Below are 17,691 nucleotides of genomic sequence, written 5' to 3'. Positions count from 1 at the left end.
CAGATAAAATCACTGCTTTCTAAGGACACGGCAGAAAATGCTAGGTAGGCATGGTGAGGCAGCCATTATTTACAAACTTCAACTCTTATATGACAGAAAAAGGCACTGGTAGTTTTGTTATAGCATTCAAACTCATACCCTGACTAGACCACAAAGCCCAGGCTTTCCTCAATTCCCCACAGTTTCCTTATTTTTTTTTAAAGCCAAAAGGAACTCCCTTTTCAAATTTTAAAATCTTTTTTTTTCTTTAAATACATATATTTTAAGGATTTATTTTATTTATCACTGCCCCCCTCCCCAACTATTGTCTGCTCTGTCTGTTCATCTTCCTTTTAGGAAGCACTAGGAACTGAACTCCCATGTGGAAGACAGGCACTCAACCACCTGGGCCACTTCAGCACCCTGGTTTGTTGTCTCTCATTCTCTCTCCTCTTTGTGTCTCGTTTTTTCAACTCTCCGTGCCTGCCTGCCGTGCCTGCCTGCCGTGCCAGCTTGCCTTCTCCAGGAGGCACCAGGAACCGGACCTGGGACCTCCCATGTGGTAGGTGGAAGCCTAACTGCTCAAGCCATATCCGCTTCCCAAATTTTATTATGTGGGATAGTAACCACACTAACAGTCTCCGCTTTCCGAGCATGTACGACGAGCCAGGCAGTGTGCTGAGCGCCTTCCACTCAATTCACTCTTCAGGCCTAACAACCTGCCCATGCCTAGGAAGGAGGTACTAGACCAGGGATTCTTAATGTGGGATCTGTGCGCTTGAAATGAAAAGAACAACAACATTATTCTTGTGGGGACGTGTTGTGGCGGGTGTGGTATGTTTATTAAATAATATACGGTATAGTGCGGACTTAGTAAGGGGTCTGTGGTTTTCACCTGACTGGCAAAGGGGTTCATGGAACAAAAAAAGTTAAGAAACCCTATGCTAGATGACTGCCTCCTTTTCACAGATGAAAATACCACCACCAAAACACACGAGGCTCAGAGAGATAAGGGCCTTTACCTGGAGCCCCCAGTCTAGGGAGTGGCAGAGCTGGGATGTGAACCAGGCAACAGGAAGCCAGAGCCCACCTGTCCATCACTTGCTCTACTGGAGAGCCCCAGTATGGGAAAGACAAAGGGGAGTTGGGTGGGGGGGGAAGACACCCAAAGCACATGTCAGGGGAAAGCACTGACCTTCCTTGTTTTCCCCAGAGCCCTGCGTGAAGAGCAGCTGGTACTGGCGATGTGGGAAGTTGGCTGGAAAAAACTTATTCATGAAGGGGCTGGAAGGAAAGACAAAGCAGGTTGGCACACAGAGCCCCTGTGGGCAATCAGAGCCCAACCCCACCCTACCTGGTACCCATGTACCCGTTATCCCTCTGCACCCTCAAGGCTGCCCTGATAGTAGGTGTTATTGCTCGCATTTGTAGCAGTTTGATATAGCTATGAATTCCGAAAATAGATATTGGATTATGTTTGTAAACTGGGTGTGATTAAATTATGATTAGGGCTTTGATTGGGTCATGTCAGCAGGGCATTGAGTCCCCACCTCTTGGTGGGTGGGGAGTCACAGACAAAAGGCATGGCAAAGGACAGAACTGGAGTTTTGATGTTGGACTTTGAGGCTGGAGTCTTGAGCTGGAGCCCCAGGAAGTGAGCATACAGAGGAACTTGGTTGTGAGGAAAGAGAAGCAAGCCCCAGGAAGAGAGGAACCCTGAACCTGGAGAGAAGCAAGCCCTGGGAAGAGAGGAACCGTGAGCCCGGAGAGAAGCAAGCCCTGGGAAGAGAGAACCCAGGAAGCCTGAATCCTGGCAGATGGTCGGCAGCCATCTTGCTTCAACATGTGGAAATAGGCTTTGGTGACTGAAGTAACTTAAGCTTTATGGCCTGCTATCTGTAAGCTCCTACTCCAAATAAATATCCTTTATAAAAGCCAACAGACTTCTGGTATTTTGCATCAGCACCCCTTTGGCTGACTAATATACCATTTTACAGATGTGGAAACGGAGGCCTCAGACCCTAAGTGACTTGCCCAAGGTCATATAGGAAGTGAATATATGAGCCAAAACTAGAACCTGGGCTTCTGGACTCCTAGTCCAGTGTTTTCTACACTGGCTCTTGGTTATCACTGAAGAAATACAAAGCAGGGAAGCAGATTTGACTCAACTGATAGAGCGTCCGCCTACCATATGGGAGGTCCAGGGTTCAAACCCAGGGCCTCCTGACCCATGTGCTGAGCTGGCCCACACGCAATGCTGATGCATGCAAGGAGTGCTGTGCCACGCAGGGGTGTCCCCTGTGTAGGGGAGCCCCATATGCAAGGAGTGTGCCCTGTAAGGAGAGCTGCCCTGCACAAAAAAAGTGCAGCCTGCCCAGGAGTGGTGCCATACATACAGAGAGCTGATGCAGCAAGATTACGCAACAAAAAGAGACACATATTCCCAGTGCCACTGACAAGAATGCAAGTGGTTACAGAACACACAGCGAATGGACACAGAGAGCAGACAACAGCGTGCGGAGGGGTAGGGGAGAGAAAATTAAAAAAAAATCTTAAAAAAAGGAAAAAAAAAAAGAAATACAAAGCAAACACCCAAACTTCCATGCAAAGGTCCATTTTTATGAGTGCAATGGATTCCAAAATCTGGTCTGTGGACCACCTGGACGAGAATTCCTTAAGCTACTTGTCAAGAATGCACTTTCTAGACCTCCTTCCGGACCTCCCAGGTCTGATGTCCTGACAGTCGCTTCCTGCTCACATCCCACCTCACGAACCACTGCTCTCCAGCAACAGGCCCAAGTTCTTTACACACTCAGGTGACACAGTTGGCCAGTGAATCACGGCCCCTGATGCTTCGGGTGGAGCACTTGCACATTTACCCTCTCTGCAAGGCCAGCACCGCTCTGATTTGGAAGCATTCTTTCTGATAACACAGCATACCACACTTCCTGGCCAGGCAGGGAATGGGGACTTTTTCTGGGCTCTTCTTCAGAGCTAGATGAGCAGGCCCTAAAGCCTGCCCTGCCGTGCACCAGCTGTGGGCCATGGGCAAGCCACTTCACCTTCCTGAGCCTCAGTCGCCTCACCTGTCTGTGGGGAAAATAATACCTGACTCAAGAGGCTGTTGTGAAGCTATGAGAGATGCAGGTGAGACACTCAGCCCAGCTTTGGACCCCGGATGGAAGAACTGTGAACTCCTGCTGTGGCATTCTCACCCAGAGCCTGAGCTGGAGAGCATTTTACATCAGATCACACAGGTATCAGTAATGAGGGAGGCAAACTCAGGTATGCTCTTCCCAACTGAGACAGGTAAGCTGAGGCAGGCAAGGAGATACCCAGGTCATAGTGGTAAAGGCGGGTTCTTTCTAAGACCTTGGGGCCCAGAGAAAGAAGACATGGATTTGAAAACCATCTCATGGCTTGGTTTCTCCAATAGTGAAAGGGCCGACCCCTCCCACCTTGCAGGGCCAGAGTGTGAATGGATGAGAGGCCTCTGGGAACAGTGATGTGGAAGGCACGACGCTGGAATCAGCAGTAAGCTTCCAGAGGCAGGAGCTGGGCTGGATGAGGATGGAAGCTACTTTCAGCTCAGTCTGCTGATTCACGTTTCCGGGTCTGAAGCCTGAGGGTGTGTATAAGGGTGAAGGCAGAGAGAAGGCTTAAGGAGTGAAGTCAGTCACTCCAGCCTGACTACTTCCTTAGGCGCTTCCCTAACCAGCAGAGTATTTTGGTTAGGAACATGGACGCTGGAACGAGACTTCCTGGGTTCAAATCCTGGTTCTGCCACTTACGACCTATGTGACCTTGGGAAAGTTACTTAATTGCTCTGTGCAACTTTTCCTCTTTTAGAGAACCACAATAACAGTGGCTATTAAGAAGTCTGAGTGAGGGAAGCGGACTTGGCCCAGTGGTTAGGACATCCGTCTACCACATGCGAGGTCCGCGGCGGTTCAAACCCCGGGCCTCCTTGACCCGTGTGGAGCTGGCCCACATGCAGTGCTGATGCGTGCAAGGATGCCGTGCCACACAGGGGTGTCTCCCACGTAGGGAAGCCCCAGGCGCAAGGAGTGCGCCCCGTAAGGAGAGCCGCCCAGTGTGAAAGAAAGTTCAGCCTGCCCAGGAATGGCGCTGCACACATGGAGAACTGATGCAGCAAGATGACGCAACAAAAAGAAACACATTTCCGTGCCACTGACAACAGAAGCAGATAAAGAAGAACACGCAGCAAATGGACACAGAGAACAGACAACTGGCGAGGGGGGGGAGGGGAAGAGAAATAAAATAAATCTAAAAACATAAAATAAAATAAAAGCAGAATATCTTAAAAAAAATAAGAAGGCTGAGTGAGTGCTTGGCACACTGTAAGCTAAATAAAGTTTGACTGATTGCAGTTTCAATCTTAAGTAAGGAGTCTCTAGACTGATGTCTTTGTTACACCAAGAGCAGTGGGGCTGCTGGATAACATGGGGAAAGAGTCAAGTGACCCAGCTAAGGTGACTGTGTGAGCTCCAGGGCAGGGGCCCTGCTTCATCACCTTCATATCTCATGCAAGGTCTGGACCCAGGGAGACAGCTGGTCAATGCTTGCCCAAGGACACTGGAAGCAGGCAGGGAGGTTCTTTCTGGCCCTTGCTGGCTCATACCAAACCTAGAGTCACTGTTTCCTGCTGAGAAACCACATCCTGCTGCCCTTCTTGCCTGGGAGTGGAAGGCGAGGGTCAATGCAACTGGTGATGTGGCCTCCTCCCGGGGAGGCAGATTTTGGCATCCTGGATTTTTTTTCCTCTAAAGGTCAGCTGGGTGGGGCAAGAGCTCAGAGGTGGTAAAAATAAGCTGAGGTTTCCTTGGCAGGGAGGAAGTCAGAGTTTTGGGTTGGGTTTGAGCCTTGGTGATTGCCCTGCCCATCTTCCCCCAACATCCCAAACTGTGGTGTCTTCCCAAAGAGGCTGGGGAAGGGATCTGCAGAGCTCTGCAGTGTGGGGCTGACATAGAGGGGGCTTAGTTCTTTCTAACTTTTCAGCAGCCAGAGGGTAGATCCCTCTGTCCTCCACTCTCTTCCCCTTCATTTCTTAAACCTGGGAAGAACAGGGGCTTTGGGGTCAGGTCTGGGCTTCAGTGCTTGCTCTGCCTTCACCAGCCGTGAGTTCTGGTGGTAATACTTGTAATGCCCTGGGCCTCAATTTTCCTGTCTCAAACCTTCGCATCTTGTTTGGATCCTGAGGAAGGTCTGATTTGTGAGTCTGTGGCTACAAAGAGTTCATCAAAATTCTAACAAATATTGCACAATTTCACTGAGAAAGTATTTAAAAAAACTCAGTTTAAATGAAGAAGAAAACAATTTAATTCTTGGATCCACTTTCTAAACAGCATGATTAAATTATGCTCCCCCCATATACTAAAATTATTTTCCTTGAGGTCAGTTCTTTTCCATGTACATTTTACAATAAAGATTTCACTCATCCAACAGTTGCTGGCCCATTCGGACTTTTCCTAGGATAGCTTCAACCATGGCAAGTGTTCCTTTTGTCTATGGCCATACATTTTTCTTAAAATGTCCCGTTTCCAGGTTGTATTTTATGCTATAAATTTTATCAAGAAAAAATGATTAGTCTGTTAATTTTTAGTCACTAACAATTTAACCATTTGTAGTTTTAGCTGCTGTTGGTTTCATTTTCTGATGATATTTTCTTTCAGTAAAAATAATGAGTTGGCTACAGGTGGACAACTGTTTCTTAATTAATCCATGAGAAATTTGGGACAAAATCCCTCAGTCATTGTTCTAAAAGAAACAAATGTCTTTGTTTAAAGGAAAACAAAGGTCAAAATGCCCTATGCAGGCAGATGGATGGAGATCAGATCTCTCCTGCAGGGCTGTTGATGAGACAAAGTGAAAGAATCAGTTCCTCAGTACGTGGCCTGGCAGTGTCTTTCAAAATTTGCTCCTTCTCAAGCAGTATGGGCTGTAGGGAGTACTGAGGGGTCTCAGGCCCCTGGTAGCTGGTGGGATGGGCTGGAGTTGGGGAGGGAAGCCTCATGAGCATGGAGAAAGGAGGACCCAGTGCTTGGGAGGGATGGCCTAGTCCCTCCCACCCTGTGCATCACGGCAGGAGAGGTCCGTCCTGCCAGGAGGGGTGACTAGGTCTGCCAGTATCTTGCTAGGTGCCTTCACTTCTTTCTTGGAATCCTTCCAAGGTGGCTAGAATGAGGTTTTGTGGGTTAAGGGTAGGTGTAGATGAAGACAACACCAAACTCAGTCAAAAGACTAGAGCTCGGGTCCCAGCTGTGGGTCACTGGGCCAGCTGCTCACCCTTTGTGCCTGGCACTGCACTCTCAGCACATTTGCCAGAAGCTCATTCGATCCTTACCACACCCCTCCTGGGAGGTACTCTTAGTGTCTCCATTTTATAGGTGAAGATACTGATGCTCCAAGAGACTAACACACAAATCACAGAGCCAGCAAAGCCAGGCCTTGAGCCCACTCACTGTCTCCCGAGCCCGTGTCCACAGGAATGAGGCCAAACTTCCCCTGGCTTTCTGTGCTATTTGGGAGCAGCTCCTGCTCCATCTTTCCAGCCCTCTCTTCAGCTGCTCTGGGAAGACCCTGACTATGTCCCTGATGTGCACACACCTCCCAGCGCCAGGCCTTTCCTGCCCTGGCACCTCTTCCAGCTTTCCTACTCTTTCAAGCTCCGTGCCAGTCACATTCCTTCCTTTCTGGGAAGCCTGCTCTGGTCTGCCAGTCTCCTCCCAGCCCATGAGTAGTTCTCGGCAGGAGGCTGCACCACCTCAAGGGAACAGATGGAAAAGTCGGGATGTTTCTGTAGTCACAACCTGGGGGTGGGGCACAGCTGCCACTGGGAAGGCCAAAAGACTTGAGATGCACAATGGAGAACCGGCCTGGCCCAAATGTCAACAGCAGTCCTCCGAGAACAGTGGCCTGGACTGCCCACCCCACCAAGATGACAGGGTGTCTTCATGAGCATGTGGCAATCTGCAGCAGCATGGCAGCGGGAAGAACATGGATTTTGGGGCCACGCAGACCTGGGATCGAATCCTGGCTCTGCTGTTTATCAGCTGTGTGATCCTAGCAAATGTCTTAACTTCTCTGAGCTTCAGTTTCCCTAATATATAACAGGATTCAAGGCAAAAGCTAAGCTTCTAGGGTTAACTGGCAGGTTAAGACAGAAAATAATCATAGCAGCTAAGTTACTGAACACATATAAAGTGCCGGATACCAGGCCAAGACCTTTGCACAAGACCCTGAGAGGAAGGTATTATTTTCCTTCACTTTCAGGCACGGAAACTGGGGCCAGAGAAATTAAGTAACTTGCCCAAGGTCACAGGGCTGTTATAGTGGCAGAGTCTGGTTTTGAAGTCAGGTGGTCAAATTCCAGAGCCTGCATTTGTAACTTCTCGCTCTTGCTTCTCTCTTGTTATTAAGATCACATGTAAAGAGCCTAGCCCAGTGCTTGGTGCTCAGTGGGCAACCACATTTGGTAGGCGGCCTTCATATTACTCACCTCAGAATTATCAACTAACACAGACATTATTCTTACTAACAACGCCCACTGGATCATTCTCTGTAAGGAAACTGTGGTCCAGAGAGGTTACAGGTTTTGTTTTAGGTCACTCACGGGTGAAACAGGGCAAAGATGCTCTTGGGTTTTACAGCCAGGATTCAAACCTGGCTCTGTATGACGCTAAAGGTCATGTTCTCATCCAAGACCCTGTACTGGCTCCTGAGAACGCTGCTTCAAATGTTGCAGAGAGATGCCTTCTGACCTGATGGTGTGGGACAGGGCCAGGATTCCCAGCACGAAGAAATACATGGACAGCAAGAGGTTGATGTACTCCTGGGAGAATATCTGAGGCAGAAATACAAAGAGAAACAGGAGGTCAGGGCTGCTGGTGGCTACAACTAGGGTCCCTGCTTCTCTCTGGAAGTTGGCTTCACCCCTCGGGAGTAGGGCATGGTGTCAGCAAGAATCTCTGAGAGTACTAGGGGCCTCCTGGTCTCTGTGGCTATGGGGCAAAAGATGGGACCTCAAGCCTCCAGATGTATCTCCTAAAGGAGTCTGCAGAGTTACATGTGGTGGGGGCTCGGCTGGAGAGAGGCAAAATCATGTCTGTGCCCACGTGGGGACCCTGGGGCAGGGGCCAATCTGCAGGAGAACTGAGTCACAGAACTCAGTCTTCTCAGGTTCTCTGTTCCTGCTCACAAATCCTCTGACAACCCCCTCCCGCCAAGGCCCTTGTCCACTAGTTACAATTATCTGTGCCTCTCTCCCTTTTCCACGCTGGCCTCCTGGACGACTTCTCCCATGCTGTTATCATCAGACCCTGACAGCTGCTTCTTTGTCTTCAACTATTATTAGGTGAGACTGAGAAACGTCCCTTTCCACAATGCTCCAAAGCAAACTTTGGGAAGGTGATGCCATATCGCTTCATGTTTGTCACATTCACTGGATTTGTGATTGTGATGGTCTCTCACCAGGAAGGAATGGTGTGCTACTGTGTGGGGTATAGGAACACTGGCCACTGTGAAGTAGCGTGATTACTGGCTGTTTCAACACCTGTCTGATCATGATACTCCCCTGCTTAAAGCCTCTGAATAGCTTCCTTCTGCTCTCATAAGGCCTGCACCCTCACCTTGACCTCCACTGACCCGAGGCACGGTTCACACCACACTTTCTCTGGACACAGTAAGCAGACAGGCTGTGTGGATATGCAGCAGGGGAAGTGTATCTGAGGCAGAGGGAAGGGTGAGTGCAAGTCCTGAGGTAGGTGCGTGTTTACGTGTGTAGGGTATAGCAAGGGCCTGTGGCTTTGGTGCCAAGTGTGCCAGGAGATGAGGCTAGGGAGGTAAGAGGGAGCTGGACCCTGCAGTGCCTGAAGGCTGTGGAAAGGGCATTAGATTTTACTGAGGGCAGGGCTGTGACATGAGCTGACAGACCAAGAAGATCTGTGTGGAAAAAAGACCCTGGCAGAGCAAGAGGGGCAGCAGAGTCCAGTGAGAAGAGTGCTGCATCATCCAGAAAAGGACGACGATGCCTTGGGCCAGGGGATGAAGGGGAAGTGGGGAGCAGTGATCGGATTCCAGATCTGTTCTAGACTTGGAGTTGTGGGATGTGCAGAGGTGGATATGAGGGCTGAGGGAAAGAGAAGGAAGAAAGATGGTTCATGAGGCTTCTGGCTGACCACAGGGGAGATGGAGGTGCTATTGTCTGAGATGGGGGGATAGGCAGGAGCAGGGGTTCACCTTGGCTGGCGGTTCTGTGGGGTTCACAGCACTTAAAGTGCAACACTATATTTATCTGCACAATTATTTGATTGGTGTCTATCTCCACCACTTAACAAGACACTCTTTGAGGGCAGGGACAGGCCACTTGTTTCTCTCACCATGGGGTCCCTAGCACAGAGCCTGGTGCATAGCAGGCACTCAATAAATATTTGTAGAATAACCGAATGGATGAAGTGTCCTATCATGTGAATGCAATAAAAACAGATCTATGAATTTATTCCATTGGCATATGGATTGCGTTTTATTTTATGAAGATGTAGTGTGTTCTCAAAAGTATAGGAGATGGGAAAAGGAAACAGACATGTATAGCATAGTTCTCTTTGTGGGAACTAGATGCTCACTCATATACACAGATGCACTAATGCTGCATCTTTTACAAGGAGAAATACACATCTAAGGACAGAAACCAAAAGCATTAGAGCAGATGCCTCTGGCAGAGAAGGAAATGAAGTAGGATTCACAGCGAAGGGGGAGGAAAAAGTAAGGAGGGGGCACCCTGCATGGACTAATGATGAGCTTTGATGAATTAAGACATTTGATAAATTCAGCTCTGTACCTGAAGTCCAGGAAAAAAAAAAACAACGGTGAATACGTGATGTTATTTTTATTTATATGAGTAAAAATCAAAATGACACTAAATGTTTAATGTGAGGATGCTGTAAGTAAACTGCAGTGTGCCTGTTGTGGAAATACTGTGAATCAGAAGAGTATTTCTGATGCAACAATTGTGAGGGAGTGAGACAACAGAAGACAGGGACTATAAATCCTGCTTTTCACTCACTTGTAGACTGGTAAAAATGAAAAATTTCAATGCTACCCAATGTAGGTGAGAGTGCAGGGAAACAGTATGCTCATAACTGTTAGTGGGAATGTAAATTGGTCCAACCCTTTTGCAGGGCCGTTTGGCACTATCTATCCAACTGACAGATGGAGTTGCTACTTGACCTGGTAATCCCACTGCACATATACCTGCAAACGTGCCAACGTATCTGCATGAAGATGTTCACATCTAAATAGCCCTCAGCAGTACATCCACAAACCAGCACATGAGCAGAGTGAGATCTGACTGTGCTAATATAGAAAGAGTCCCATAGTAAGAAATATAGGTCTGATACCTATATTTGTTTTGAAATTTTGACAAATGTAGATCAATGCATAACAGAAAGAGTCACATGAACCTGTATTAAGGGAGGATTATGGTTCATTTGTACTTTTCCTTAAGGTTGAAAATTTTTAAAAATGATTTATCAACCACCACAACATGGAGCCTAGAGTGTCTACAACTGGAAGCGGGAGGAGTGCATCCAGTACCCATATGGAATCTAAGCCCTCACTTGACATAGATGTGCAATGGACACAACCAATCCAATGTCCACAGAGAAAATGTGGAATGGGTGTGGGAACGGTAGCCATGGTGGCTGCTAGGTGTGGGGAACGGGAGGAAGAGATGAGATGTGGAGGCGTTTTCGGGACGTGGAGTTGTCCTGGATAGTGCTTCACGGACAATTACGGGACATTATAGATCCCCCCAGGGCCCACTGGATGGAACGTGAGAGAGTCTGGGCTATGATGTGGACCACTGACTATGGGGTGCAGTGATGCTCATAGATGAACTTACCAGGTGCAATGGATGTGTCATGATGATGGGAGAGAGTGTTGCTGTGGGGGGAGTGGGGGGCGGGGGCGGTGGGGTTGAATGGGACCTCATATTTTTCATAATGTAATTAAAAAAAATAAATAAATAATTAAAAAAAAATGATTTACATGTATTTTTGAAGTGTAAATTAAAGTCATCCTTTTGATGATGGAATACTATTTTTTTTAAAAAATAGAGACAAGTGACACATCACTCAGAAGAGTGTTTCTAATAAAACTGTGTGTTTTACCAAAAAAAAGTCATCCTTGAAGAATTTTTTTGGAAGAAAATTTTTTTTTCTTAATGATATGAAATGCCTTAATTTTAATTAAAATTTTTATGAGTACAGTTGTAGGTTTATAGAAAAATCATGCAAAAAGTAGAGAATTCCTATATACCTGCTCTTATATACATAAGTTTCTCTATTTTGCATTAGCATATATTTTCCCTTTGATCAATGTATAAAACACTTGTGCTCAGTGGAAGAATTTTAATGACCAGAAAAAAAGTGCTTGTGATGTGCTATTAAAGATTAAAGATACAATACCATGGTTTTGATTATGATTCTGTCAAAAATACGTTTATCAAAAGTCTGAAAGGAGATATCCCAAAATGTTAAGTGATCATCTCAGTGTTGTGAGGTTTCTGCATATATTGCCTTTACCACCAGAAAATAGTACAAGTTATATTTTCAAAAAATGTTTGAGGACAGTCTGCAGGAAATGAGAAAATGCTTATGATGTTAATAATGTGAAGTGAAAACTGAATACACCATGTGGTCACAGCTATGGAGAAACCATGCATGGGACAAATAGTGGAAGGGACACACCTCCAAAAGGAAACTGTGACTGTCTCTGGTAGTGGGGTTTTGGATGACTGCTGTTTTTCCCTTTTTACTTTTCTGTGTTTTCCAGGTTTTCAACACTGAGCCTCTGTAATTTTTATTGGGAAAATAAACCTCGATAAATTAAAAAAAAAAAAAAAAAAGCAATTAGTATGGTAGAGGTATGTCTGAACACAAACTATCCCCATCCCACATAAATGGTAAAATGAAACCAAAACTAGTATCACAAAATCAAATCAAAAGGCTACATGGAGGGCGAAAATAGACTGCTGGGGAAGAACCCCAAACATTAACATCAGTAGTTTCTGGGTAGTGGGTCTAGGGGTTTATTATGATTATTTTTTCCCCTGCTCTTTATTTTCTATAAATGAACATGCATGGCTCCTGTAACAGGAAAAACAAAACAACACAAAATAAGCTTATTGAAACCAAATGACACAACAGGTGGCAAAGAACTTACTTTGAAAAAGAGGTAGAGTCCCAAGAGTGTGCAGCTGGCGATGATGGGAAAGCGGGCGGCGTCCCGGCTAGTGATGGTTTCGGGCATGTCCGAGGCATTCTACAGAGAAGAAAGGTGCCAGATGAGCAGGGGGAGTGGCTCTGCCTGCCACGAGCTGGATACTGGGGGAGTCTGCTGTCCTGTGGCACATTCATGGCCTTCCCCCTCTCTGCCCTAGTTCAGATAGAGGCCTCAGAGGCTCCCACATGCCTTCCTGCCTTTGGGCATTCCACCCCACAGCAAGATGCTCTGATTGCACCATTTTGCCACTGAGGAGATCTGGATCCCAACAAGAACAGCCCAAGGAGGACCCAGGGCTCTTGTGGCTTATCTAGGGAAAAGGGCAATTGTAGAGGCAGTTGTGCTCCATAATAACTGAAAGAAAAAGCTGGAAATTAGTGACAACAGAACAGTCCTAGCCCTCCTGGGAATTATTTCCAATTTTCTTATGGATTAGCTAAGAGATAAATATGATTAGTCTTTTAACCAGTGGGTAATGAACATTATGAGTGGAAATAAACTAACAACAAACAAAACTTGACTAGGCTGAAATTGCACAGGGAAGATTACCAATTGATGGGAGAAGCAAATCTTGACAAAACTTAAATTTGACTGGAAAGTTGAATATGATAAAAAAGCCACAGGGAAACAGACTTGGCCCAGTGGTTAGGGCATTCGTCTACCACATGGGAGGTCCACGGTTCAAACCCCGGGCCTCCCTGACCTGTGTGGAGCTGGCCCATGCGTAGCGCTGATGCACGCAAGGAGTGCCCTGCCATGCAGGGGTGTCCCCCGCGTAGGGGAGTCCCACGCGCAAGGAGTGCGCCCGTAAGGAGAGCTGCCCAGCGCGAAAGAAAGTGTAGCCTGCCCAGGAATGGTGCCACACAAACACAGAGCTGATACAAGATGACGCAACAAAAAGAAACACAGATTCCTGTGCCGCTGACAACAACAGAAGTGGACAAGGAAGAACATACAGTGGATAGACACAAAGAGCAGACAACAGGGGGGGTGGGGGGGAGAGAAATAAAATAAAAAATCTTAAAAAAAAAAAAGTAAATCATCGAAAAAAAAGAAAAAAATAAACTGCTGAGTTAAGTTTTCTATTTAAAAAAGAAAAAAAAGAAAAAAAAAGCCTCAATAAAATTTACAATGGCAGACACTAGAGTTGGCAAGAATGTGATGTGAGTAAAGAGCCTACAGAAAAAGGTAAATATTTACACGAAGAAAACCTGAATGCAATCAAGAGAATTTCAGTATTAGGAAAATGGAAAAAAATGGGAAATGAGGTAACAGTACAACATAGTTTCATGTAATTCATGCCAAAAGATTTCTAATAAAAATTCATCAAGGCTGGTATGGTTCTGGCTCAAATCTGTATTTAAACACAAAGTCAAAAGCTTTCAGGACCATGTCTTCTTTCTGGTAGGCAAAATCCTCAGTCCTCAAGGACTCAGTTCAAATGCCACTGCCATGAAGCCCTTCCAGATTTCCCCCTGGGGACAGGCTTGCTCCCCAACTTCAATTTCCACTGCATTTTATGTTTCTGATTTTATTTTATATCATAAATACGAAAAGTCCTAGCAACGCCAGACTAGACTTCTCATGTCAAAGAGAAGTTCTCTCCCCAACAGCCACAGGCTAATCATAAAGCCTGAGATCCCTACATCACCCCACCCCTTTGGAGAGTTAAAGTCCCTTGGAGTTATAGCATATTCAGCTGGAGAGGTTCACTCATATTTTTGGCTCACAGCTGGCCTCACAGGAAAAAAGGTGCAAGGGGGAAGCTGCTGGGAAAAGGTAGATATTGGCTTAGGGAGGCCCTGATGCCCCCCAGGGTTTTAGAAGGGTGCCAAAGGGAAGGGGTGGGGCACAGGGCAGTAGGATCAGGAAACCATCATGAGGAGATGGAGGTGTGGGGAACGGATGTGCAGGCACCACTGGCTTGAGCACAAAGTGGTCCAGCCTTTTGGGGAGGTCAATTGGACAGGATGCATCAAATAGTAACGTGCACATGCCCAAAGATACAAAAAGACCATCACTGTCATTCACAGAACAGGAGCCATCAATGGCTCTTAATCAAAGGGAAAAAAATTTTCAGATTTTTTTTTTTTTAAAGATTTATCCATTTATTTATTTCTCCCCCTCCCTCGTTGTCTGCTCTGTGTCAATTTGCTGTACGTTCTTCTGTGTCTGCTTGTCTTCTCTTTAGGTAGCACCGGGAACTGATCTTGGGACCTTCTGGAGCGGGAGAGAGGTCCTCATTTCTTGCGCCGCCTCAGTTCCCTTGTCTGCTGCATCTCTCGTAGTCTATCCTCTGTCTCTTTTTGTTGCGTCATCTTGCTGTACCAAGTTTCTGTGGGCCAGTTTCCTCGGGGGCTAGCACTCCGGCGTAGGTCAGCACTCCGCTCGGGCCAGTTCACTGTGCAGGCCAGCACTGTGTGTGCCAGCCAGTGTGCCTTCAACAGGAGGCCCTGGGAACGGAACCCTGGGCCTCCGATACGGTAGACAGCAGCCCAATAGCTTGAGCCACATCAGCTTCCCCAGATTCATTCTTTTTTAAAAATCTTTTGCTTGTATCCACTCGTTGTGTGATCTTTGGTGTCTACTTCTCTTTTTGTCTTCTCTTCTCGTTTTCTCCTCTAGGATTCACCGGGATTCGATCCTGAGGAACTCTGATGCAGAGAGAGGTTCCCTGTCACTTGTGCCACCTCAGTTCCTGGTTTCTATTGCTTCTCGCCTTTGACTCTCCCCTTCATCTCTTTTTTTTTTTGTTGCGTCATCATCTTGCATGCCTTTACCAGGAGGCCCCAGGGACTGAATCTGGGTTCTCCCATATGGCAGATGGAAGCCCAACCACTTGAGCCACATCTGCTTCCTCAGATTCACTCTTAATAAGAGTGCACCGAGATTCCATTTTTTACCTATGAGAATGGCAAAAATCTATCTTGCTAAAAATGAAGCTGTGGGGAGAAGTCCTCTCCTCCACGGCTGACAGGAGGGTGACTGGCCTTCCTGTGGACAGCAATCTGGCAACACATGCCAAAGTCACATATAAACACTCAGACCCTTTGATGAAGTAATTCTACTTCTGGAAATTTTTCCTACAGACATAATTCACATACATGGAAAATGATGTATGTAAAGGATACTTAAGGTTATTCACTGCTCTGCTAATGGCTTGCTGGGTGACTGAGGTTTGCTCTCTGAGCCTCAGTCTATTCATCGGGCAAATGGGATAGCAATCTCTAGGTATTTACCTCTAAAAGGGCCAAGGGGGTCAAACCAAACGGATGTACAAGAGCCTGGCACACTGTCAAGTATCGTCACTGTCTGAGGGGCTGTGATTATCAAGTAGAGGCGAACAGGGAGCCCTGAACCAAACCACAACAGGGCAGAGGCAGCCCTGGCACAGAGCTAGAAGGAAGGCAGACCCTCCCCTCTGGAGCCATCAGAGGTAGCTCTGTGTGAGTCACTCTCTGGCAGCTTTGCTGGGAGGTGGGGTGGGGTGAGCAAGCAATAGTGACACTGAGAGGCAGAGTTTTCTTCCTTTCCTCCTCTCTCCCAGCCCTTGGTTTCTGTTTTAGGCAACAGTGTGTTGTATGTCTTGGGCAAGTTTCTCACCCACTCTGTGAACCTTCACAAACTCAATATATCTCCTGTGCAGCAGTACTGGGGGTACAAAGATGAATTTGACAGCTCCCAACCTTGAAGAGTTCACAGGCTAAGAACTTGACATGTAAACAGAGTATTATGACACAGGTGACACGTGACAAAATAAGAGACACGTATAAAGGTATGACACACAGTATGAGTACCAAATGGTAGAGAGAGGGCTCTGATGTCAGGAAGCTCACCTGACCCCTAGCTTTACTTCTACCCAGCTGTGGGACCTTGGGAAAGTTCTTTCTCTCTCAGAGCCTTGATTTCCTCAGCTGTAGAATGGATTGTGAGGATTCTATAATTTTTGCCCTGAGATTTAGCACTGTGCCTAGAATAAGCCACTCAAGCTGCAAAAGCTATGTGCATTATGATTATGAACACGGGGATTGTGTGAGAGCAGACAAGACACTGCTTACACAGAGAAGTAGGGCATGTCAGAGGCAGTTACGGCAGATGTCACTTGGGGCAAAGCCCTGAAGGCCAACATGATCTGGCAGATCGTGAGAGAGCCAGATAAATGCTGACTGAGGTGAGGCGTTTGCTTTATGTCCGAGGCAGGGAAGTGTGAACCAGGTAGAGGGAGTCAGAGGTGCAGGGGTGTGACAGCACACACGGGACTTTGTGGTTTCACCTACAAACCAGTGTTTCGGCTCATTTCTGCATTTTCCTTTCAAGCCAGCTCAGTACCCTGGGTAGGAAGAGGCTTAATCATATTTGAATCATAAAGGAAGAGGCCTGTTCTTCTCTTATGCTGCCATACAAAGAGTGAAAGACTTTTGAAACCTGACTGAAATATAGTAATAACATCACCAAGAGCTTTCACGAACACCTCAAGAATGTACCTTTTGTTTTTTAGGTATTAGGGGCTGCGGATAGAAACTGGGACCTTGTATGTGGGAAGTCAGCGCTCAACCATTGAGCCACATCGGCTTCCCTGAGTAGGTTTTTTTGCTTGTTTTGCTGGTTGCTTTTATTTTTTTCAGGAGGTACCAGAAACCTCTTGTGTGGGGGGTGGGTACTCAAGGGCCTGAGCCACATCCACTCCCAAGAATGTACTTTTAATAGCTCCATTTTACGGAAAAGGAAACTGAAGCTCAGAGAAGTGAAACAACTTGTTTAAGGTCTCACAGCTGGCAATGGCAGTCAGGAGTCAAACTGAGGAAGTCTGGTTCCATAGCCCAAACTCTTGGCTACTACTCTCTAAATTATCTACGCTTTCTATGCGGAAATTTCAGTTGGATGCACAAAAGTGAGTTAGGATTCTCTACCAATTCAATCTGTATTTTTTAAAACCTGATGTACTTATGCAAATGCAACAGGTCTGAAATACAAAACATAATTATAGAGGGGAAAAAAGCTGACACATATGCCAGAAATAAATTTAACTTCCAATGATGCTCTGGATGTTCAGTTATTGGGGAGGAAGCAGAAGCAGTAAGGGAAGTCAGGTACCTGGCTTTAAGCCATTGGCTCATTTTGAGCTCTGGGATTACTGCTTCCCTAGAAACAATCTGGAATTTACAGACCATTCAGTTATGTTGCCCCAGCTGGAGACTCCAGCCTCTCTTTCCTTCACTACCATAGTCACTGACTTAACTCCTCACCATTCTGCTTCCTAAACATCTCCTGAATCCTCTCCTGCCCCTACCCTTTGGCTCCCACTGCTGTCTTCACCAGATCATGGCACCAGCCTCTTTGCTGTTCTCCCTCCTGCGTTTACATATCCTGATTGTATGACACGCCTGCTTAAAAACTTTTGGAGAGGGAAGT

General features: G+C 46.6%; 1 protein-coding gene across 3 annotated transcripts in view; it reads right to left on the bottom strand.

The window, feature by feature from the left end:
• Positions 1–17,691, bottom strand: part of HM13 (histocompatibility minor 13) — a 41,843-nt gene that overhangs the window by 15,486 nt on the left and 8,666 nt on the right. For all 3 annotated transcript variants that reach the window (XM_071211628.1, XM_004464016.5, XM_058286852.1), the window contains exons 2-4: positions 12,220–12,318; positions 7,761–7,843; positions 1,175–1,263 (exon numbers count right to left, since the gene is read on the bottom strand). In XM_071211628.1, coding sequence (XP_071067729.1) covers positions 1,175–1,263; positions 7,761–7,843; positions 12,220–12,318 — 271 coding nt within the window. The remainder of the gene's footprint in view (positions 1–1,174; positions 1,264–7,760; positions 7,844–12,219; positions 12,319–17,691) is intronic.

This window comes from Dasypus novemcinctus, chromosome 24 (genome assembly GCF_030445035.2).
Source record: "Dasypus novemcinctus isolate mDasNov1 chromosome 24, mDasNov1.1.hap2, whole genome shotgun sequence".
NCBI classification, from domain to species: domain Eukaryota; kingdom Metazoa; phylum Chordata; class Mammalia; order Cingulata; family Dasypodidae; genus Dasypus; species Dasypus novemcinctus.
This window is presented reverse-complemented; position numbering and strand designations above follow the sequence as displayed.